Source organism: Canis lupus, chromosome 12, assembly GCF_003254725.2.
Source record: "Canis lupus dingo isolate Sandy chromosome 12, ASM325472v2, whole genome shotgun sequence".
In the NCBI taxonomy this organism is placed as follows: domain Eukaryota; kingdom Metazoa; phylum Chordata; class Mammalia; order Carnivora; family Canidae; genus Canis; species Canis lupus.
In genome coordinates this window covers 11,958,147-11,980,848 of record NC_064254.1, presented here as the reverse complement: position 1 = coordinate 11,980,848, position 22,702 = coordinate 11,958,147, and the positions used below count along the sequence as shown (strand labels likewise).

At 43.1% G+C, this 22,702-nt stretch overlaps 1 protein-coding gene and 3 long non-coding RNA genes across 13 annotated transcripts in view; 2 read left to right on the top strand and 2 right to left on the bottom strand.

The window, feature by feature from the left end:
* The window catches only part of LOC112641627 (uncharacterized), a 47,044-nt gene extending 37,691 nt beyond the window's left edge, over positions 1-9,353 (top strand). For all 3 annotated transcript variants that reach the window (XR_004804078.2, XR_003124738.3, XR_004804080.2), the window contains exons 4-5: positions 6,474-6,617; positions 9,098-9,353. This is a non-coding gene — a long non-coding RNA (uncharacterized LOC112641627). The remainder of the gene's footprint in view (positions 1-6,473; positions 6,618-9,097) is intronic.
* Positions 9,354-17,342: 7,989 nt separating this feature from the next.
* LOC125752296 (uncharacterized) lies at positions 17,343-19,563 on the bottom strand. The gene is made up of 2 exons (XR_007401468.1): positions 19,081-19,563; positions 17,343-17,619 (listed from the first exon to the last, which is right to left on the bottom strand). It is a non-coding gene; the product is annotated as an uncharacterized LOC125752296 (long non-coding RNA).
* Positions 18,445-22,702, top strand: part of ZNF318 (zinc finger protein 318) — a 30,162-nt gene continuing 25,904 nt past the window's right edge. The window contains exons 1-2 of the mRNA XM_025418848.3: positions 18,445-18,915; positions 21,525-21,676. Coding sequence (XP_025274633.2) covers positions 18,460-18,915; positions 21,525-21,676 — 608 coding nt within the window. The 5' untranslated portion in view covers positions 18,445-18,459. The remainder of the gene's footprint in view (positions 18,916-21,524; positions 21,677-22,702) is intronic.
* LOC112641624 (uncharacterized) overlaps positions 21,672-22,702 on the bottom strand; it is a 48,747-nt gene continuing 47,716 nt past the window's right edge. For 7 of the 8 annotated variants that reach the window (XR_007401452.1, XR_007401457.1, XR_007401455.1 and 4 more), the window contains one exon: positions 21,672-21,915. This is a non-coding gene — a long non-coding RNA (uncharacterized LOC112641624). The remainder of the gene's footprint in view (positions 21,916-22,702) is intronic. The other variant, XR_007401456.1, reaches the window with a different exon arrangement.

Here is a 22,702-nt window from a genome sequence, read left to right as displayed (position 1 = left end):
GCATTGTACCTACTGAGAAGCCAATACCACTCTATCCCAAATCCTCTGTACATGGCCTCCTTTTGTCTCTGGAAGATTGTAGGATATTCTTTTTATTGTCAGTGTTCTGAAACTTCCAGCCATCTTACAATGGGTCTTTTTCATTCATTGTATGTATTGGGCACTCAGAGAGACTTCCAATTTGGAGACTCATCCTTTGGTTCTGGGAATTTTTATGTATTATTTTATTTCTTTGATAATTTCTTCCCCTCTCTTATCTCTGATCTCTCTAGAGTTTTTATTAGTCAGACATAAGATTTCCTGAACTGATCATCTAATCTTTTAAAGTTTTATTTTTCCCCAATGTCCATCTCTTTCGCATTTGTTCCACATTCTGGGGGGTTTCCTTGTCCTTAAACTCCACTCTTTAATGTAAATTGTTATTTTTCCCCTTACAGTTTTTTGGGAAATATTTATTTTATTTAATTTTTAGAGGGACAGAGAAAGAGAGCTTGCACAAGTAGGGGGGAAAGACAGAGGGAAAGAATCTTCAAGCAGACTCTCCACTGAAGATGGAGCTGGATGTGGGGCTCAGTCTCACTCATGATCCTGAGACTATGACCTGAGCCAAAACCAAGAGTCAGGTGCTCAACTGACTGAGCCACCCAGGCACTCCATTGGTCATTATAGTTTTAATTTCCAAATACCCTTTTCTGATTTTGTTTTATAGTTATTTCTCTTGTCTCATGGTCACAATACCATCTCATGTCTTTTTGAGGATATTATCTCATTTAGTTTTAATTTTCCTTTGGCTCTCTTTTCTTTGTCCCTCAGAGTTTCTTTTTCCTTTCTTTTTTTCTTTTTAAATATTTATTTATTGAAGTAATCTCGACACTCAACATGCGGCCTAAACTCATGACACCAAGATCAAGTGTCACACATTCTTCCAACTGAACCAGCTAGATACTCCCCTCAGAAATTTTAATTTAATTTAAATTTAAATTTAATTTCTGATGTTCAGGTTACAGGTGGTTCTCAGCTGGTAATCCTTGGCTGTAACTTGTATTTAAGAGAGACACACTAAGAAGCTGAGTAGCTCTAGGTGCATGGCTTGGGCTTGTGGGTAAGTGGGCTTCATTGCAGAGTTCCTCAAATGTTGGTGTGTATACACCTTTTTTCTGGGGGTGATTCAGTTTCTTTAAGGGAGAGTCCTTCAGTCTCCTGGCTAGGAATATAGGCTTGCCTGCCTGCATTCTGGAAACAGGTTAAAAAAAGGATTGGAAGGTCTTGCCAGACTGTTGTCCTGTTTTTCAGTATGAAATCTCATCACCATGCTCTGCTATGGAGACTGCTCTAGAAATAACCTCCCATCTGTTGGGGAAGGAAGGGGGCAATCATCTGGCTACATAGGGGGGAAGAGGCCAAGGGATCCAACTACTCCTCATACCAACTTAAAACCCAATTCTACTATTTCAGTACCACCTCCAATCCCAGTGTTGGAGGTACCTGGGGTCTCTAAGATAATCAGATTTCTGTTTATGAATCATCTGGTCTCTTTTGGGACACCTCTCTGCATGCCTGTTTTCTGTTTTGCTGAGTCAGTTACCCATCACCATTTACTTTCTATCTTCCTAAATTTTGTTAACATCTCCTGTTGTTCTCATTATTCCTCTTATTTCCTTTGTTCTTGAATATTTGCCTTCTTAGTTCCTTTATTGTCTTTTTTCTTTTTAAATTGAGGTAACATTCACATAATAAAAAAATAACCATTTAATTTTATTTTTTATTTTATTATTATTTTTTAAAATAACCATTTCAAAGTGAACAATCTAGTGGAATTTAGGGCCTTCCTATCTCTGAGTAAGATTACATTCTGAGGTACTTGGGGTGAGGACTCTAACATCTTTTTCTGGGGCACACAATTCAACCCATAAAGAAGATGTGAATATTAGGTAGGAACTAGCAACATCTTCCACACTTACTTGGACAAAGAATCATTGGGTTGGGGCACCTGGTGGCTTAGTTGGTTAAGCATCCAACTCTTGGTTTTGGCTCAGGTTGTGATTTCAGGGTCCTGGGACCGGGCCCCATATCAGGCTCCCTGCTCGGCAGGGAGTCTGCTTGAAGATTTTCTCCCTCTCCCCCTCTCCCTACTCATGTTCTCTCTCTCTTTCTCTCTCTCAAATAAAATAAATAAATCTTAAAAAAAAAAAGGAATCATTGGGCTTGTCATGTGCAGCAAGGTAAGGAGGTTGTCCAGGCAAGGGTAGCCTGGGATTGGCATTAGAGCCCCTGAGGGAAAGGAGAGCTTCTATTTGATGTGGTTGCCCTGTGTGGGATGTCATAGGAGAGTGTTCACATTGGGGGATATTGTGCATCAGCCTGGAACAGGGTGTCAGAGTCCAAGTGAAATGAGAAGGGTATCTGCACAGGGGAAGGAATGGTGATGGCAGAGGGAGACCAGTTACATACAGAGAGACTGATCGATAAGTAAAGTTGTTGAGGATCCAAGTTTGTCAGTGTCACATAAGAAAGTAATGAATATGGAAAGGGAAGAAACTAGATTGAGCCCTGTGGAGTTATACCATAATTAGTGATACCTTTGTGAACTCATGTTATTCAAGAAGGAGATAGATAGATAGATAGATAGATAGATAGATAGATAGATAGATAGATATAGATAGATATAGATATAGATAGATAGGTAAATATAGATATGTATATATGTGTGTATATACATACATACATTTTCTAGTTCTGTGCACTGAGAAGGCCAGGATATGGTGATACCCCAATAACAATGAACACACCTACTACACAGATCTTGGATTCTAAGTATTACTTCTCACTGAAAGGAGCCAAGACTTCTTACAGGAATGTCTGACTCCACCACTGGAAAGAAGGAAAGTACAAGATAAGCTGAATATTTTGTCATGCCCAAAAAGAAGGAAGTACTCAAAGAATAATGGAAATGTGTCAAAAGAACACAGAATGGGGATCCCTGGGTGGCGCAGCGGTTTGGCGCCTGCCTTTGGCCCAGGGCACGATCCTGGAGACCCGGGATCGAATCCCACGTCGGGCTCCCAGTGCACGGAGCCTGCTTCTCCCTCTGCCTGTGTCTCTGCCTCTCTCTCTGTGTGTGACTATCATAAACAAATAAAAATTAAAAAAAAAAAAGAACACAGAATGGGCTCTCACTGGCAAAACTGGGGACAATTTGAGGATCAAAATAAACAATGATAGTAACAGATTACTGTTCATTGAATATAATCAGAAACCACTAGTCTATAGTTGGATAAAAGAATGAGTGGATTATATGATGAACAGGACATTTACAGTTTCAGATACTTCTCCACAAAATACTTACAAATTCCTAAAGAAAAAAGACACTTCACAGTAGATAAGCCTGGCAGATATCACCTTCATCAAGTGATGAAAGTACACCTTTTCAGCACTGGGAAAGAATGTTTGAAGTCTTGCACCACCTGATAGGATTCAATGAGAGGAACATATCATCCCTTCTATATTATTCCTACCAAAGATGTGTAACCTGAATCCAACCATTAGGAAATCCCAACAGAGCCAAATTGAGGCACATGAAATAACTGGCTTATAGTCCTTTAAAATACCAAGTCATGAATGTCAAGCAAAGAATGAACTGTTCCTAATGAATGGGACTAAAAAGATAAAAAAAATGAAATGCAGTATATGATTATGATCTGAATTTTTTTAGGACAACTGGAGAGTCTTGAAGAGAATCTGAGAATTAAGTGGTAGTTATATATCAATGTTATTTGTATTTACTGGAGTTATGTCCTGATTTTAGGAAAAACCTACTGAAGTACCCAGGAGCAGTGAGGCAACAAATAGCAATTTACTCTCAAATCATTCAAGAACAAAAAACCTCTATAATTTGTATAACTTGCAAAATTGTTTCCCAACCTTAGGTCAGGAATGGATTACAAGTATGTCAAGAAATTATTCCTTCAGTCCTGAGTAAGAATAGGTGGAGACTAGGTAGATAGGTGGCTGGAGTGGACAGAGTCAAAGACAATGAAAAAACGTAAAAATTGGGAAACACTAGATAAAGGGTTCCTTCTGCCTAGAAGGCTTTACTCTGTACTTCTGCCTCCTACTCACCTTCAGAACTCAACTCCAACATCACTTGTTTTGGAAGCCCTCCTTAGCCTCTATTCCCAGGTTAGATCTCCTTACTATATGTTCTCAAACCATCCTGTGCCTTTTGTTCATTGTATTTACCACAGTTGTAATTTTAAGTTTATGAAAGTAGGGTCTTCATCTCCTCTTCCTCCTCCTTTTTAAAAACTTTTAAAATTGGGGATCCCTGGGTGGCGCAGCGGTTTGGCGCCTGCCTTTGGCCCAGGGCGCGATCCTGGAGACATGGGATCGAATCCCACATCGGGCTCCCGGTGCATGGAGCCTGCTTCTCCCTCTGCCTGTGTCTCTGCCTCTCTCTCTCTCTGTAACTATCATAAATAAATAAAAAATTTAAAAAAAAATTAAAAAAAAAAAAAAAACTTAAAATTGAAATCTAACATACAGAACAAAAAATCTTAAGAGTATAGCTTGATGAATTGTCACAAAGTGAACACATCTTAGTCAAGAAATAGAACATTCCCAGGATTCCAGAAGCCCCCCTCATGTAACCATTGAATTTCAAACATCATAATTAATTTTGCCTGCTTCAAAGAACCCAGCATAAATAAAATCATACAGTTTGTGGATTTTGTGTGTCTGGCTTCTTCTATCTGTGAAATTCAAACAGTTATGCATACAGCTGTATAGTTATTGCATACAGCTGTAGTCTATTTTTTGCATTGCTATATGGTATTCCATGGTATGAATATGAATATACTATCATGTGTTCATTATAAAGTAAAATTTTGGGATCCCTGGGTGGCGCAGCGGTTTAGCGCCTGCCTTTGGCCCAGGGCGCAATCCTGGAGACCCGGGATCGAATCCCACAGTCGGGCTCCTGGTGCATGGAGCCTGCTTCTCCCTCTGCCTGTGTCTCTGCCTCTCTCTCTCTCTCACTGTGTGCCTATCATAAATAAAATAAAATAAAAATAAAGTAAAATTTTGACTACTATAAGTAATGCCATAAGAATGTTTTTGTATGTCATTTTTATTGGGGGAAAACACAGAATACTTAACCTTTTAATCATTTTTAAGTGTACAATTCAGAGGCATTAAGCTTATTCACATTTTTGTACAACTATCACCACCATCCATTTCCAGAATTTTTTTCTGTACATGTCTTTTTGATGAATATATGTGCATATATCTGATGGGTATATATCTTAGAAATCCTGGGTCGTAGCATATGTTCAACATTAGTAAATACTGCCAAACAATTTTCCAAAGTGGTTGTACCAATTTACATGCCCATCAGCCCTGTATGAGAGTTCTCATGACTCTATGCCCTTGTTTACACTTGGTATTATTAATCTTTAAATTATTCTTTTTTTCCCTCTCTCCTTCAGAGAAGGAGTGTGTGTGTGCATGTGAGCAGGGGATAGGGGGTAGGAGAGGAGGGGAGGGCAGGGAGGAGAAGCAGAGGGAGAGAGACAGAGCAAGAACTGCACGCAGGCTTCATGCCCAGTATGGAGCCCAACTCTGGGCTCTATTTCACAACCCTAAGATCATGACTCGAGCCAAAATAGAGTCAGAAGCTCAACCTAGGCTCCCTGCTTTTTTAATTATTCCAGTTAAGTGTTTAGTACAGTGTATCTTTTTCTATTTCTATGATAACAAAGTTTAGAACGCTTTTGCATACTTTTTTTTTCTTAGAGAGAGGGTGGGGAGGGGCAGAAGGAGAGGAGGAGAGAGAGAGAGTCTTAAGAAGGCTCCATGCAGGGATCCCTGGGTGGCGCAGCGGTTTAGCGCCTGCCTTTGGCCCAGGGCGCGATCCTGGAGACCCGGGATCGAATCCCACATCGGGCTCCTGGTGCATGGAGCCTGCTTCTCCCTCTGCCTGTGTCTCTGCCTCTCTCTCTCTCTCTCTCTGTATGACTATCATAAATAAATAAAAAATAAAAATAAAAAAAAAAAAAAAAAAAAAAAAAAAAAAAAAAAAAAAAAAAAAAAAAAAAAAGAAGGCTCCATGCCCAGCATGGAGCCAGATATGAACCTTGATCTTCACAACCCTGAGATCATGACCTGAACCAAAATCAAGAGTCAAGCACTTAACTGACTAAGCCACCCATGCACCCCACACCTTTTCACATACTTAATAACCACTGGATAGCTGCTTTTGTTAAATGATTGTTCAAGTCTTTGCCTATTATTAATTGGATTGCCTATATTTTTCTTATCAATGTACAAGTTATTTGTATACTCTAGTATGAGCACTTTGTTGGTTAAATGTTTTTGCAAGTGTCGTCCCTCATTCTATGACTTATGTTTTCATTCTTTTAATGGTGTTTTTTGATAAACCAAAGTTTCTAATTTAAAGATATATGTATTTATTTTAGGAGGGGAGGAGCAGAGGGAGAGAGAATCCTGAAGCAGACTCTCTGCTGTACAGGGAACCCAATCTGGGTCTCAATTCCAAGGCCCCGAGATCATGACCTGAGCCAAAATCAAGTGTCAACCACTTAACCAACTGAGCCATCCAGGTACCTCTAAAGTTTTTAATTTTAGTACAGTGTTATATGCCAGTTGTTTCATTTATAGTTAGTGTTTTTTGTGTCCTATTTAAGAAATCTTTCTTTGCTTATTGAAAGTCATCAAGATTTTCTCTTACGTTAGCTTCTAGAAACTTAATTGTTTTATCTTTTACAATCTAAAATTTGTATGTAGATAGATTATTAATCTGGGGGCACCTGGGTAGGCTCAGTGGTTGAGCTTTTGCCTTTGGCTCAGGTCGTGATCCTGGGGCCCTGGGATCAAGTCCGCATTGGGCCCCCTGAGGGGAGCCTGCTTCTCCCTCTACCTGTATCTCTGCTTCTCTCTATGTCTCTCATGTAAAATAAATAAAATCTAAAAAAAAAAAAGTCTTGGGGCACCTCGGTGGCTCAGTCGGTTAGCATCTCACTTGATTTTGGTCATGATCTTGGGGTCCTAGAATTGAGCCCTGTCAGGCTCCATACTCAGTGGGGAGTCTGTTTGATATTCTTTCTGTCCTTTGCCCTCTGACCCTCCCCCGCCCCGTGCATGTCTCTCTCTCTCAAATAAATAAGTAAAAATCTTTAAAAATATCCTTATATATTTTAAAAAGATATAAAATATCTTTAAAAAACTAACACCAACAACAATATTAACAGCTAACACTAATGTTTATTACCAAGCATTTCCCCAACCTTTTAACATGAAACCGCTAGCATGTACACCAATATATCCCAAAATACAATACACATACCTGGAGTAATTCTAGAGATTTATGTAAAACACACATGAAGTTGTAGATGCTAATAGATAAGTGTTTGCTTAATTCTCTAAAAGATGATTTGCGTATCAAATTTATCTATCTCTACACCCAGCATGGGTCTGGAACTCACAACCTCAAGATCAAAAGTTGCATGCTCTACCGACTGAGCCAGCCAGGTGCCCTTGTTAGTTTGGTTTTTAAATTATTTCATAAGCAGTCTTTTCTTTTTTCTTTTTTCTTTTTTTTTTTAAGATTTTATTTACTTATTTGAGAGAGAGCACGAGAAAGAGAGAGAGAGAGAAAGAGAAGGAAACAAGCAGGGAGGAGGGGCAGAGGGAGAGGGAGAAACAGACTCCCTACTGAGCAGGGAGCCTGATACGGGGCTCTATCCAAGGACCCTGGGACCACAACCGGAGCCAAAGGCAGAGACACTCAATTCACTGAGCCACCCAGCAGTCCCTATAAGCAGTCTTTTCTACTGGTCTCACAGACCAACCCTACTACCATATAGGAAGGGACTATACTAAGGTGTGAATCCCAAGAGACAGAGATCATAAGGGCCATTTTGGAGGCTGGCTATCACATCTTAGGAATATAAATTGCTTGCTAGCACACTAGTAATTACACCTGGACTTCAAGTTCATAGGCTACAATTTTTCTTCTCTCTCTCTCTTTAACTCTTTTATATTGTAAAAATTTTCAAACCATACACAAATATGCATGAAACATAAACGTGCAGCTTACTAAGTTATGAAAACCTGTTATCTGTGGAAAAATGATCACCCAAGTAAAGACATGGAACGATGCCAATATCCTAGAAGCTCCCCCCCATCTCCTGAATCAGAACATCCACCCTTCCATACTTATAATGACCACCATGCTGATTTTTATGGCCTTCAGATTGCTTTTCCTTATAATGCATCACCGAAGAATGCACTCCTATTCACTATAGTTTCGTTGTGCCCATTTAAAATTTTTTTATAAATGGAATCATGCAGTATGTACTAGTTTTGTAACTATTTCCTTTGGTTCAATGTTACGTTCTTAAGATTTATTTATGTTATTGAATTAAGCAGTTTGTTAATTTTCAACTCTGTATGGTATACCATTCTATAAACATACCAAAATGTATCCATTTTACTGTTGAAGAATATGTGGACTATTTGTCTATTATAACAAATCTGTGAGCATTTTTTAAGATTATTTATCTGAGAGAGAGAGAGAGAAATTGTGAGTGGGGGGAGAAGTAGAGGGAGAGGGAGAGAGAGAATCCCAAGCAGATTTGGGTGGGAACCGAGCACAGAACCTGATCCCACAACCCTGAGATCATGCCTTAGCCGAAATCTAGAGTCAGATGCTCAACCGACTGGGCCACCCCGGTGCCCCTTCTGTGAGCATTCTTATATATATCTCCCAGTAAACTTGTACTTGCATTTCTTAGGATATGTATTTAGGAATAGAATTGTATAGTCATTTTCAACTTTAATAGATAATGCCAGACTGTTTTCCAAAGTGGGACTGTTTTACAGTCCCATCTGCAGTGTATGTGAATGTCCCTTGTTCCACATCCTCACCAACATCTGGAATTTTACCCCTGTTAGTAAGTGTAAAGTAGTAGTTCATTATGGTTTTACTTTGCATTTTCATGATCATTTGTGAGTTTTTACATGTTTATTTGCCATTTGGATTTCCACTTTGTTTTGTTAATTTTATTTATTCATTTGACAGAGAAAGCACAAGCAGGAGGAGTGGCAGGAAGAGAGAGAAGGAGAAGCAGCCTTCCCATTGAACAGGAAGCCCAATGTGGGGCTCAATCCCAGGACCCTGGGATCATGACCAGAGCTGAAGGCAGACAGACACTCAGCCAACTGAGACACCTAAGCACCCTAGATTTTCACTTTTGATCACCTACTCAAGTATTTTGTCCATATTTTGATCGAAGTTTCTGGTTTTTTGTTATATTACAACTGTTGTTTATATATTGTGGCTATGAGTCCTTTTTTATGTGTAGCACATACCTTTTCTGACTCCATTCTCTTAGTGGCATCTTTTGATAAGCAGGAGTTAATAGTAATGAACTCAGTTATATCAATCTTTTCCTTATCAGTTGTGTTAGCCTAGTTCCCCCCAAACCAGAGCCACATTGTATTATCAGAGAGTCTAGGGAGCAGGTGTGAGGGACAAGGAGAGTGACACAGGAAAGTAAGGATAACCAACAGGAGGATGGTTTCATCAACCTGGTGGCCACTAAATGAAAGTGATTGCTGGATCTGGGGCCTCTGTTCTCATTTAACAAACTGTTTCGTAAGATCATCTTGGGAGAGGTGAGGTAATAGAAGAAATGGGGGAAAATTATTCATTGGCTCTTGGCTTTTGCTGATCAAAGTTCTACCCCACTGGGCATTATCTCCTTCACACTTGGAAGTTGCGTGTATGAGGATACACCTTAAAAATCGGACAAATGAAACCCTTTATTTTCATTTTAGAGGAGTTTAGGGACTTAATAGTGATGATGCATGGATTGAATCCACCATGTTTAACATAAAATCATATTTTCTAATTGGTTATTGATAGTATATAGGAATTAGTGTTACCAAAGTACTGCCATTCCATTCACTGAGAAGCAAGTGCCTAGGCTCAGTTCTCAACTAGACTGTCAACATTTTTGTCCTCCTACTCACTTGGCACATAACTTCCAATAAAGTTATAAACACAAGTAGAAGGTTGGCAATAGTTGTGTTCAGCTTGCATGTAAGGGTCAGAGTGTCCTTGGCTTCAAGCTAAAAATCTATCCCAGGTCCTCCCCACCCTGGGAAGCACTTATATCTCCATACACAGGAGTGAAATCTCTGACTGCTACCCTTACTTCTAGACTTATTTCAAAGCCTAGGGGATCTGTGGGATTTGCAAATATTCACAGGGGAGCTTTATCTTGTTTTAAAGCCTAGGTCTCTTTTCCCTTTTCAAAGTTTTATTTATTTTTAATTTATTATTTATTTATTTATTTGAGAGGTGGGAGGGGCTGAGGGAGTGGGAGAGAAAGAAAGAATCTTTTTTTTTTTTTAGAAAGAAAGAATCTTAAACAGACTCCACATTGAGTGCACAGCCCCATGCAGGGCTCAATCTCATGACCTTGGGATCACGACTGGAGTGGAAACCAAGAGTCTGATGCTTAACCAATTGAGCTAACCAGGAGCCCCTTCCATTTTCAAATTTTATCTGTCATTGCTATAGGTCTGCTATAGTGAGTGTGTGTGTGTATGTGTAAACCCATCTCACCATTTTCATCAGAAGTCTAGTAAGAGCAGGCACCTGGGTGGCTCAGTTAGTTAAGTATCCAACTCTTGGTCTGGCTCAGGTCTTTTTTTTTTTAATATTCATTTATTTACTTATGATAGACATAGAGAGAGAGAGAGGCAGAGACACAGGAGGAGGGAGAAGCAGGCTCCATGCACCGGAAGCCCGATGTGGGACTCGATCCCAGGACTCCAGGATCGCGCCCTGGGCCAAAGGCAGGTGCCAAACCGCTGAGCCACCCAGGGATCCCCTCTGGCTCAAGTCTTGATCTCAGAGTCATGAGTTAAAGCCCCACTTTGGGCTCCATGCTGGGCATGGAGCCTACTTTTTATTTTTTTATTTTTTAAAGATTTTATTTATTTATTCATGAGAGACACACAGAGAAAGGCAGAGACATAGGCAGAAGGAGAAGCAGGCTCCATGCAGAGAGCCCAATGTGGGACCCAATCCCGGGTCCGGTGCCCTGTGCCGAAGGCAGACGTCTAACCACTGAGCCACCCAGACGTCCCTGGAGCCTACTTTTTAAAAAAAGAAGTCTAGTAAGAGTTTCTTAAATTAATGACAGACAATAGTTTAACAGGATATTAGATCTTCCAGGTTGTTAATTAGATTCTTCCTGTTGTCTTAGGACTTTTAGCAAAGGCCTCAAAAGTAGAAAGCAACACTAAATGAAAGTGATTGCTGGATCTGGGGCCTCTGTTCTCAATTAACAAACTGTTTCATAAGATCATCTTGGGAGAGGTGAAGTAATAGAAGAAATGGGGAAAAATTATTCATTGGCTCTTGTCTTTTGCTGATCAAAGTGGATGTCAGGTACCCCTCCCCTCACCATCCACTTCAAAGGGAAATTGGAAGAGATTGTGACCAAGTCTGCCAGCTTTACTAATGTTCTACAGTTTGTATAAGAGAATAAGGATTGTGTTGGAGAGTTATCTGTGGGTTCTGAATTTCTTCTTCTGCCACTCTGGGGAGGGAGAGTGGTTGTTCCCTTTGCCTAAAGCCAGGTGAGTTGTTAGAGGCCTCCACTAGCACCACTCAGAATGTTTGGCCTGTATCTCCTGGGGTGGTGTTCGGAAGTTGATATCAAGTTTGGGATTGATATCCTAACTCCCACCTGATGAAGTCCAAAAGCAAGATGTGGGCTGACTGGCTTCCCTGGAATGGCAAGTAAGGTGTGTGGCATGGAGAATGAACTGCATTGCCCTTGTCAGCAGGGAAAAGATGCATAAATTGTCCTGTGGGTTAAGTGTACCTAGAAGGAAACCAACCTGGAATCATTTTAAAAGGATCCTTCTGGGGCGCCTAGGTGGCTCAGAGGTTGAGCATCTGCCTTTGACTCAGGGTGTGATCCTGGGGTCCCGGGATCGAATCCCACATCAGGCTCCCTGTACGGAGCCTGCTTCTCCCTCTGCCTGTGTCTCTGCCTCTCTAACTCTGTGTCTCTCATGAATAAATAAATAAAATCTTTAAAAATAAATAAATAAAAGGATCCTTCTGAATCTAATAAAAAATGGGCAGAAGACATGAGTAGACATTTTTCCAAAGAAGACACACAGAAGGCCAACAGAGACATGAAACGGTGCTCAACATCACCCATCCATCATCAGGGAACTACAAATCAAAGCTATAATGAAATATCACCTCACACCTGTCAGAATGGCTAAAATCAACAACACAAGAAACAACAGGTGTTGGCGAGGATGTGGAGGAAGGGGAACCCTCCTGCACTGTTAGTAGGAACGCAAACTGATACAGCCACCGTGGAAAACAGTATGAAGTTTCCTCAAAAAGTTAAAAATAGAACTACCCTATGATCCAGCAATTGCACTACTAGATATTTACTCAATTAATACAAAAATACTAATTCAAAGGGATATATCACCTCAATGTTTATAGCAGCATTATTTACAACAGCCAAATTATGGAAACAGCCCAAATGTCCATCGACCAATGAATGGATAAAGAAGATGTGGTATATAGATATATGGACTAACATTCAGCCATAAAAAGAATGAAATCTAGCCATTTGCAACAATGTGGATGGAGTTAGAGAATATTACTCTAAGCAAAATAACTTGGTCAAAGAAAGACAAATACCACATGATTTCACTCACATGTGGAATTTAAAAAATGAAACAGACAAGAATAGGGGAAAAAAAGAGGCAAACCAAGAAACAGTCTCTTAACTATAGAAAACAAACTGATGGTTAACCAGAGGGGAGGTGGGTGGTGTGATGCGTGAAATAAGGTGTTGGGGATTAAGGAGGGCATGTGATGAGCACCAGGTGTTGTTTGTAAAGGGTCATCACTGAATTGTACCCCTGAAACTAATATTACACTGTATGTTAATAAACTGAAATTTAAATAAAACTTAAAATTGATCCATCAATCAATCCTTTCTATGATGTGTGACAGAAAGGGACGCCAGGAGAGTGAGTTAGTTAGTTTATTTATTTATTTATTTATTTATTTATTTATTTATTTATTTATTTTTAAAGATTTTATTTATTTTACAAGGAGAGAGAGCACAAGCAGGTGGAGCAGCAGAAGGAGAGAGAGAAGCAGGCTCCCCACTAAGCAGGGAGCCCAAAGCCGGGCTCCATCCCAGGACACTGGGATCCTGACTGGAGCTGAAGGCAGACTGAACCACCCAGGTGCCAGGGAGAGTGAGTTTTATGTGGGATGAATCTCTGTAAAGCCAGGGGCTGGAGGTGGGGAGGAAGTAATAGGCAGTCAACCAGAGAAGAGGTATTACCTAGCTCTCAGCAGGAAAGTCATTAAAAAAGTCCACAAAGGTGACATAAGAGAGAAAGAGCCAACATTTGTGAATACTCCATGCCCACAGGGAACCAGCTTTCCAAGATGACAGTATCCTGCACAACCCAGGAAAGACTGCAGTTTCCCCCTAATCCCTTCTCCTGCACCAAATGCTGGGGGAGGGCAGTTCAGAAACAGCAGCTAGTCAGGGAGAGAGGAAAAATATACACTGAGAGTAAAGGCAGGGATGTGGAGAAGCCTGGCATACCTTCCTTCATCACAGTAAGTTTCACATCTGTCTAAGGCAAGAGCTAGAGAAGGGGAGAACCTTTAGCTTGAATGAATTTTAGAGCTGTACTTGTTATCTTGGACAACATATTTTTACTACTGCAGTAAGACTACTCTTGTGACTGAAAAATACTTAACAAGGGAAGGGATCTGCAAGAGGTTTCATGCAGGGCATGGAGAGCACTATGCAGAAGGCAGATGTGAAGGGGAAGCAGAAGAGTTTTCCAATTTTATCCCATGGAGACCAAATCTCTTGGTAAAAATATTCAGTATTAGAGAAGGATTGAAGAGGAGAGTTTGATAACAGAGTATAACTAACCCTAATTTAAAATGTATTGACTCTGGGGGGCACCTGGCTGGCTCAGTTGGAAGAGCATGCAACTCTTGATCTTGGAGTTTGAGTCCCACATTGGATATAGAGATGACTAAAAAATAAATAAACTTTAAAAATTTTTTTAAAATGTAGTGACTCCAAGTATCTGGACCTATTAACAGTTCTTCAGTGTGGGTAATCAACATTCACATATTGGCTAATAAAGACAGGGCATACCCCTCTGGCAGATTTTTTATTTTTATTTTATTTTTGAGTAATCCCTATACCCAGTGTGGGACTTGAACTCACGACCCTGTAATCAAGACTTGCATGCTTTACCTGAGTCAGCCAGATGCCCCATATTTTAAATTATTTTTTCATCAAAATAATTTTATAGGGTTTTTATTGTCTATAAATTATATAAAAACCCAAAAGTCAGAAAATGCAGATGAGAAAAAAACCCAAAACAACCAAAAAACAACTTCATAATAGTCACATTTGGGGAGGTTATACTGTGGTAGGAAATTATCCTTCAAAATCTCAGTGTTGGGGATCCCTGGGTGGCGCAGCAGTTTAGCGCCTGCCTTTGGCCCAGGGTGCAGTCCTGGAGACCCAGGATCGAATCCCACGTCAGGCTCCCGGTGCATGGAGCCTGCTTCTCCCTCTGCCTGTGTCTCTGCCTCTCTCTCTCTCTCTCTGTGCGACTATCATAAAAAAAAAAAAAAAAAATCTCAGTGTTGGGGCACCTAGGTGGCTCAGTGGTTGAGCATCTGCCTTTGGCTCAGGTCGTGATCCTGGGGTCCTGGGATCCATTTGCACATCGGGCTCCCTGAAGGGAGCTTGCTTCTCCCTCTGCCTATGTCTCTGCCTCTCTGTGTCTCTCAGATTTATTTATTTATAAATAAATAAAATATTTTTTAAAAATCTCAGTGTTTTACACAACAAAACTTTATTTCATGCTCATGGTATATGTTCAGCTAAGGGTAGGGTGTGGTACTCTGCTCTACACAGTCAGAACCCAGGCTGACAGGCAGTACCATCTGGAATACGTATCTTCCTTGGTTGCCACAGCAAGGGAGGACAGAGCGTGGAATCTTATAACTATTCTTTCCTGATAGGGCCTGGAAGTGCTTCCATTCAGTCTGTCGTGGATAAAAATAATCACACGGCCCCCTTTCTGAAAGAGGGAAGGGAGTATCCTTTTTTGTGCCCCAAATGAGTGGAAAGACAGATACCAGTGAGCTCTGCCAAGGTCTGCCAGATTCCCAGATCTCCTAATCTCACCAAGCCAGAGATGATGAAAATCATCTTCTCTGGACTATTTTATTTTTTAGGATTTACTTTTTTGAGAGCAAGAGAGCAGGGGGAGGGGCAGAGGAAGAGGGAGAGAGTCTTCGGCAGATTCTGTGCTGAGCAGAGAGCCCCAGGCAGGGCTCCATCTCACAATCCTGAGATCGTGACCTGAGCTACAACCCAAAAGTCAGATGCTCAACTGACTGTGCCACCCAGGTGCCCCTGGACTATCTTACATGGCAGGTCAACTTACATACCTAATCAAGTTCAGTTTGCCCCAAGTGCAGCAAGCCAATCACTAAGACTTGCAGATATGTGGCAGAGAAAGGAATTTATTTGCAAGGCAGCCAAGCATGGAGATGGGAGAACAAGTCTCAAAGCTCCCTTCCTGTAAGAAGGGGTCTTGAGAATTTATGAGATTTTAGGGAGAGCACAGGTAGATGTGACTGGAAGCTAGAAAGGGTGACTAAAGTTCAAGGAATTGCTGATCTATGCAGGCGCAATCCATCATCATGTTTCTTCATATGTGGCCTATTTGAAGGTACAGTATTGACATGATCAGGGGGTGAAGAGTTCAGGCTCTTCCATGTCAAAGGTCACCTGAGGACATTTGTGCAAGCCCAGGAAGAATTTCTTGACCCATCTGAACCAGATGGCAGTGGCCTCTTAGCTCCTGGAAAACAACTGAAGCAAGTATCATGGGACTTGTACCTCAGAGAGCTTTCATCTGGAGAAGTGGTTATCTGTCCTTACAGTGTGTCATGTGGGCTGCCTGCTGTTTGGAAGTAGACAGTTAGAAAGTTTATTGTTACAAAAACGGGACTTAGGTTATAGTTTGAGGAGGAGTTTTTCCCATTTTCACTCTGACAGGCCTTTTATGCTATTTAGCTGGTATAATCGAATCTCTGAGTGGAGGTCTCTGTTGCACAGGATACATTATGAAATATGTTCTAAACTGTATAGAAACTTTATAATTCATCCGTTCTGGTTAAAAGCCGTCACTTTCCCATATTGCTTTACTTTCTTTTATTTCTATCATTGATACTGGTATTTTCTTTTCACAAAGAAATCTTATTAATAAATTCTCTTTATTGATAAATTACAGAACTAAAAGAAAACAGAATTGGAATGAGATGTAGATGATAAGCATTTGGCAAGTTTCACTCATTCCCTCACTATTGCTTCCCACTATACAGGTAATCCCAATTCATGTTTGAACAAAATTGCCTGTCCATCTGTGAAAAGTAATTTTAGATTTTAATAGATTATGTAAGGATTCACACATAAAATTCCAGATAAACTAAATATGGAAAACAAAATCATTCAAGTGTGAAAAAAATATGTGGAATATATTAATAACCTTGACATGATGAAGACCTTAAGCCATGAAACTCAAGTCAGGAATCAAAAATTCAAATGCCCAGGGGAGCAAGCAGGTAATGTTAAGAGGTGAAGTAAGTTCAGTGCAAGAAAAACCACCTACTGGGGCACCTTGGTGGCTCAGTGGTTGAGTGACTGCCTTCTGCTCAGGTCCTGATCCTGGGGTCTTGGGGCTGAGTCCTGCCTCTCCCTCTGCCTATGTCTCTGCCTCTCATGGATGAATAAATAAAATCTAAAAAACAACAAAAAAAAAAAAAAAAAAAAAAAACCTAAAGAAATAAACTACCTACTAAAAAAAATTTATTTTTACTGAGCTATAAGTAAATGGCCTTATACAAACGCGTGGAATTAGATATATTTAAAATCTAACATGGAAACATATACATTAGAGAGTGGAAATCCTTTATGGTTAAAAAAAACTTTTTCAGGGGGGTAAATCCCTGGGTGGCTCAGCGGTTTAGCTCCTGCCTTCAGCCCAGGGTGTGATCCCAGATGCTCAGGATCGAGTCCCACATCTGGCTCCCTGCATGGAGCCTGCTTCTCTCTGTGTGTGTCTATCATGAATAGATAAAATCTTTAAAAAAAAAAAAAAAGTTTTTTTGTTCTGCCTTTGCTTTGGAATCAGAAACCTGATTTCCATACCGATTTCAGGTTTTGTGTTCCTAGTTCATTTATGAAAACCGTCAATGAATTGTTTTGTTTGGAAGAGTTCGGTTAGGGTCAACTTTTTTTCATGTTTGGACCACTGTTTTTCTCCTTTCCTGTGTTGACATTTTTCTTTAGTTTGCAGGCCGGGGCTGGGGGCCTACTGCCTGGCGTCCAGGAAAACCCCGCTCATCGACCCGGGGTTCTGAATTGCTCACCAAATCCTCTCCAGGCCTCCTGTCAGGATATGGACCCTTGGGCCACGACCACAAGCATTCTGGTTGAGAGAGCAAACAAACTTACTCTGATGTCTGCTTTGGGTTGGACTCTCACCCGCCTCCCCTACTCCAACTCATCCCCATTCCTCACTTTCCCACCCCCAATTGCCAGCGCCAGAGATCAGGCAAAACGGAAAGTAAAACGAAGGCCATCGCGCGGCTTCCGTGGGGGCCGGGGCGTCGGTGGTCGTTCCTGCCATACCTGGGCCAGACCTAACGTTTTGGGGTTACTTATATTCCCGTAGCTTCTCACCACTCCTTGTCCCCACGTAAATGAACAGGCCTGGGGGTCAGGGCAAGGGCGAGGACGCTCCTGCCACGTCCCAAGGCCTCGAGCATCCCCGGAGAAGCCCGCTCAGCGGCCGCGAATCCCTTCCCTTCCGCCAGGGGCTCCCCGCTCGGAGGCCCCCGGGGTCACGTGGCCGCCGGGGGAGGGGAAGTGGGCGGCTCACCCGCCGCCATCTTGCGGGCTCGGGGCGGAGCGTGCGGGGCCCAGGTCGCGCGCTCCGCTTCCCCTCCCCTCGCGGTGCCTCGCCCGGGCTGCTGCGCTCCTCCCCGCTTCGGGCTTCAGTGGCCGCTCCCTGAGTGGAGGAGCGGGGAGCCCCGGAGGGCGGGGGGTGTGTCGGACGCGTGCTCGCGCGTCCAACCGCCAGCGGCGGCCGCGCGCCAGGCCGGGCCCCAGGGGCGGCGCGGGGCCGCGGGGAGGGGGCGGCTCCGGCTGCGGGGGCGGCGCGTGGCGGCCGCGGCGGCCGGGGCTGCAGCTGCGGCGGCGCGCTGGGGCCCCGCGTCCGGGGCGCCCCCGGGTCGGAGCCGCAGCCGTGGCCGCTGCTGCCGGAGCCATGTACCGCAGCGGCGCCCGCTCCTCCGTCTCTTCGCACCGGCCTAAGGAGAGCGGCGGGGGCGGCCCGCGCGCCGGCCGCAGCTCCGGCTCCTCCTCAGGCCCGGCTCGCCGCGCCTCGCCGCCGCCCTCCGGCTCCTCCTCGTCGCGGAACCCCGCTCGCCGGCCCCGCTCGCCCTCGGGGCACCGCGGCCGCCGGGCCTCGCCGTCCCCGCCGCGGGGTCGCCGCGGCTCCCCGTCCCCGCCCCGCGGCCGCCGGGCCTCGCCGTCCCCGCCGCGGGGTCGTCGCGTTTCCCCGTCCCCGCCGCGGGCCCGTCGCGGCTCCCCGTCGCCGCCGCGGGGCCGCCGACTCTTCCCGCCGGGCTCGGCCGGTTTCCGAGGCAGCAGCCGGGGGGAGTCCCGCGCCGACTTCTCCCGGGACGGCCGCGGAGACCATCCAGGCGACAGCGGCAGCCGGGTAATCCCACCCCTCCACCGAGACCCCCTCTTCCACCCCAGCCCCCTCGCTCGGGCTTCCCGCTTCCAGGAACGCCCGCATCCCCGGCGCCCGGAGGCCTCCAGGCCGGAGTCCCGGGATCAAAGGCCCGCCACCCCCCAGGGGCTCCCTCGGCGACGCCCGAACCTGGAGGTGCCCTGTCAGCCCCGGGATCCTCTTTTGCACAGTAACGGACTCGGGACCCAGACGGGCGCCTGGTCGGGAGGCGGTGCGCCGTTTCAGCAGTAGGCTGTTCCTCTCACTGGAGGTGAAATGCGGAAAAGTTTGCCAGGGTGAGGAGAAGGTCCTCCAAAAACCCTGTGCCTGGTACTTGCTCAGTAGTCGATATTTTCTCGGAGTTGCGTGATTTGGTATCCCCTTAGACCTGAGCTGCCCCGTGCATCTTAGACAGAAGGCTGAAGTGTCTTTGTGGCCAGTTAGGGTTTGCCTACATCCCCTCAGCACAGACGCCTAGAGTGTAAACTGCTAGCAAATAGGAGCTGTGCGTGCCCGCATTGTGACAACTACCACCACTTGCTGCGTTTGGTGGCAGGATTAATGCTCAGCCCTTCACTTTACACATTCCTTTTGAACACTCAAAACCTACAGCCTTTTGAGGTGAGGCAGTGAAAATTGTTCCTTATTGAGTAGCTGAGGTATCCAGAGAGGTGACAGTGTCACACAGCTAAGAAGTGGTATAGCTGTGATTCAGTCCGGAACTGCCTGGTTCCTGACACCCATGAGTTTAACAGTTATAAAGGGACAGAGCATGAGGTTAAGAAGTTTAGTTTAGGGGCACCTGCCTGGCTCGCCTGGCTCGCTTGGTAGAGCGTGTGCCTCTTGATCTCAGGGTTGCGAGTTCAAGCCCCACGTTGGGTGGAGAGATTACTTAAAACATAAAATCTGTATGTATTTTTTTACAAGTAGGCTCCAAGCCCAGTGTGGGGTTTGAACTCATGACCCAGAAATCAAGAGTCCCACTCTCTAGCCAGCCAGGTGCCCCACAAAACAAAATCTTAAAAATTTTAGTTGTAAAATTGACCTCTCACCAAACCATCTCTGGCCTGCGACTGGTGTTTTGGAATTTGTTTTGGTTTTCAGTTCACCATTCTTTTTTAAACCCCATGACAAAGTCTTGTTTTCTTGGGTGGTCCTCCAAAAGCATCAAAGTACATCTAGTACTCAAAGTACCAAAGTACTCTGGTCATAGATGAATGGACTTGTCACTATATTAAGATTTTCATAGTTGAGCAACTATAGTCTGAGAAAGCAAGCGGTTCTACAGAAGAAGCAAAGAAAGTTGAATACTGGTTTCCATAACCTCCCTTTTCTCCAATGCTCCAGGCTTTTCTGTCTCAGTAAATGACATCACCCATTGCCCAGCCAGAAACAGTGATCATCTCCCTTCTCCCAAGTCCATGCTGTCAGTCCCCTCATCTAACTTCTCAGCTCTACCTCCAAGATACATCCCCCAAACTGTCCTGCCACCTCCCTAGTCTAAGTCCTTTTGCCTGGATTATTGCATTAGGAGCCTTTATACTCTTGTTACCACCCAGTTTATTCTGTACCCAGCAATCAAAATAATTTTTTTAAAAATCTTCCATTTTATACATTTGAGAAGTATTTATTAGACATCTACCATGTGTTAGGCACTGTTCTGGGCACTGGGGATACAGCGTGTGAAGTCAAAAACCCCTACTCTTCATAGAGCTTATATTCTCTATGGGGAGGTTAGATAATAAGAGAGAGAAGTGAAATATGTTGCCATGTTTAATGGGATTAAGTACTAAGAAAAAACAAAAACAGAGAAAGGAGTTAATATTCTTTTTTTAGTAGAGTAGCCAGGGAAGGCCTGAGAAGGTGACTTTAATAGAGACCTAAATGAGATGAGAGTATGAGCAATGCAAGCATCTGGAGGAAAAATGTAGTCAGATCATGTCACTCTTGTGCTAGAAATCTTTCTGGGGCTTCTACTACATTGATAATAAAATCCAGATTTCCTAACTCGCTGCTTCGTCTCTCCTGTCACTTCACTGCAGTCACACTGGCTACCTTTCTGCTAAGCTCACTACAGAGCTTGTTCCTTTTTGCCTGAAATATTTATTCATTTGTTTGCGAGGCTGACATCTCATCATTCAAGCATCAGGTTTAATAGTATCACCTCAGAAAAGCCTTCTTTAATGATCCTATCTAAACTAGCTCCTTTTCCCTAATCTCTTTTTTGTTACCATGTTTTAATGATTTTATAGCACTTAACCACTGTCAGAAGAACTTGAAAAACACCTGTTTTTTGCCTGCTTGCTTCGCTAGAAATGTATAGATTCTGAGAACAGACTAAATTTACTCTTGTAGTCCCATGCCCAGTACTAGTAAATGAAAGAATGAAAGTTCATTGATGGGGGGAGAGTTGGAAGTATGGTCTTTCATCTAAGAAAAAGATTTTTTTTAATGTGCTTTTTTTTTGGAGTAGTATCTTACCATAGCCATTTCTTTCCTTGTTGAGCAACAACTTTATGACTAAGGAGGAGTGCATTTTGGGTATAAGGATGTTTTGATCCCATAGACTATTGCATTATTTTTTACTTTTGTAGAGACGCTCTCCTGGTCTGCGTTCTGACTCTTCTTTGGAACAGAGCTTAAGGATCACTGTTGGCAATGACCATTTCTGTGTTGGCATACCAGAACGGCGGCGGCTTAGTGATCGACTGGGGTCACCAGTGGATAATCTGGAGGATGTGGACAGGTAGGCTTCATTTGAGGCAGGGCACATTATAATAGTGCTGGAAGGTGGAAAAGTTGCTCTTTTCTGAATAATGTGTTTGAAAGAGTGGTGCCAGCATTGAAGTTACGCCCTGTGTCTGGTACAAAGTGTAGCATTGGAAAAGGCTTTCTGAGTGGGGAGAGTATACTGATGATTCTGTTGCTGAAAGAATGACGTAGAAGAAAAGACTTTAGAATGTTCATCCTGGTCCAACTGGAAAGCTGAGGGGACAGAAACAGAGTTCTCCAGATGGAAAACAGTTGAGATGATAAGGATTCTAAAATACTGGAACTAGGATCCTTTCTACAAAGAAAAGTTCTGGACAAAATAGGAAATCTTATTTTATTTTATTACATTTTTATTTATTTATGATAGTCACACACAGAGAGAGAGAGAAGCAGAGACATAGGCAGAGGGAGAAGCAGGCTCCATGCACCGGGAGCCCGACGTGGGATTCGATCCCGGGTCTCCAGGATCACGCCCCCGGCCAAAGGCAGGCGCTAAACCGCTGCGCCACCCAGGGATCCCGGAAATCTTATTTTAATGGTGTTATTTTAAGCTTGATCAGGTTGAAATATAGGTTCAGAAAGAGTTTAGTTAAATTTATGTCTAACATGTATCAATATTAAATATATAAGCATTGGGACACCTGGATGGCTCAGCGGTTGAGCGTCTGTCTTCAGCTCAGGGCGTGATCCCAGAATCTGGGATGGAGTCCCACATCGGGCTCCCTGCGAGGAGCCCACTTCTCTGTGTGTGTCTCTCATGAATAAATAAATAAAATCTTTAAAAAAAAAAAGCATTAATAGAAAGTTAAAGCTCTTTAAAAATGTTTAATTTCAGTTATTAGTTTATAGTTGTTGAGTGCTAAGGAAGGACAGATACACTCCACGGATTATTAAATATAGGTCCCCAGGCATTAGGAACTTAACTATATATGGGAAGTAATTAATCCTATTAGGTATGTCTCACCTCATAAAAGTCAGTAAATAAGAATGGGAATATAGG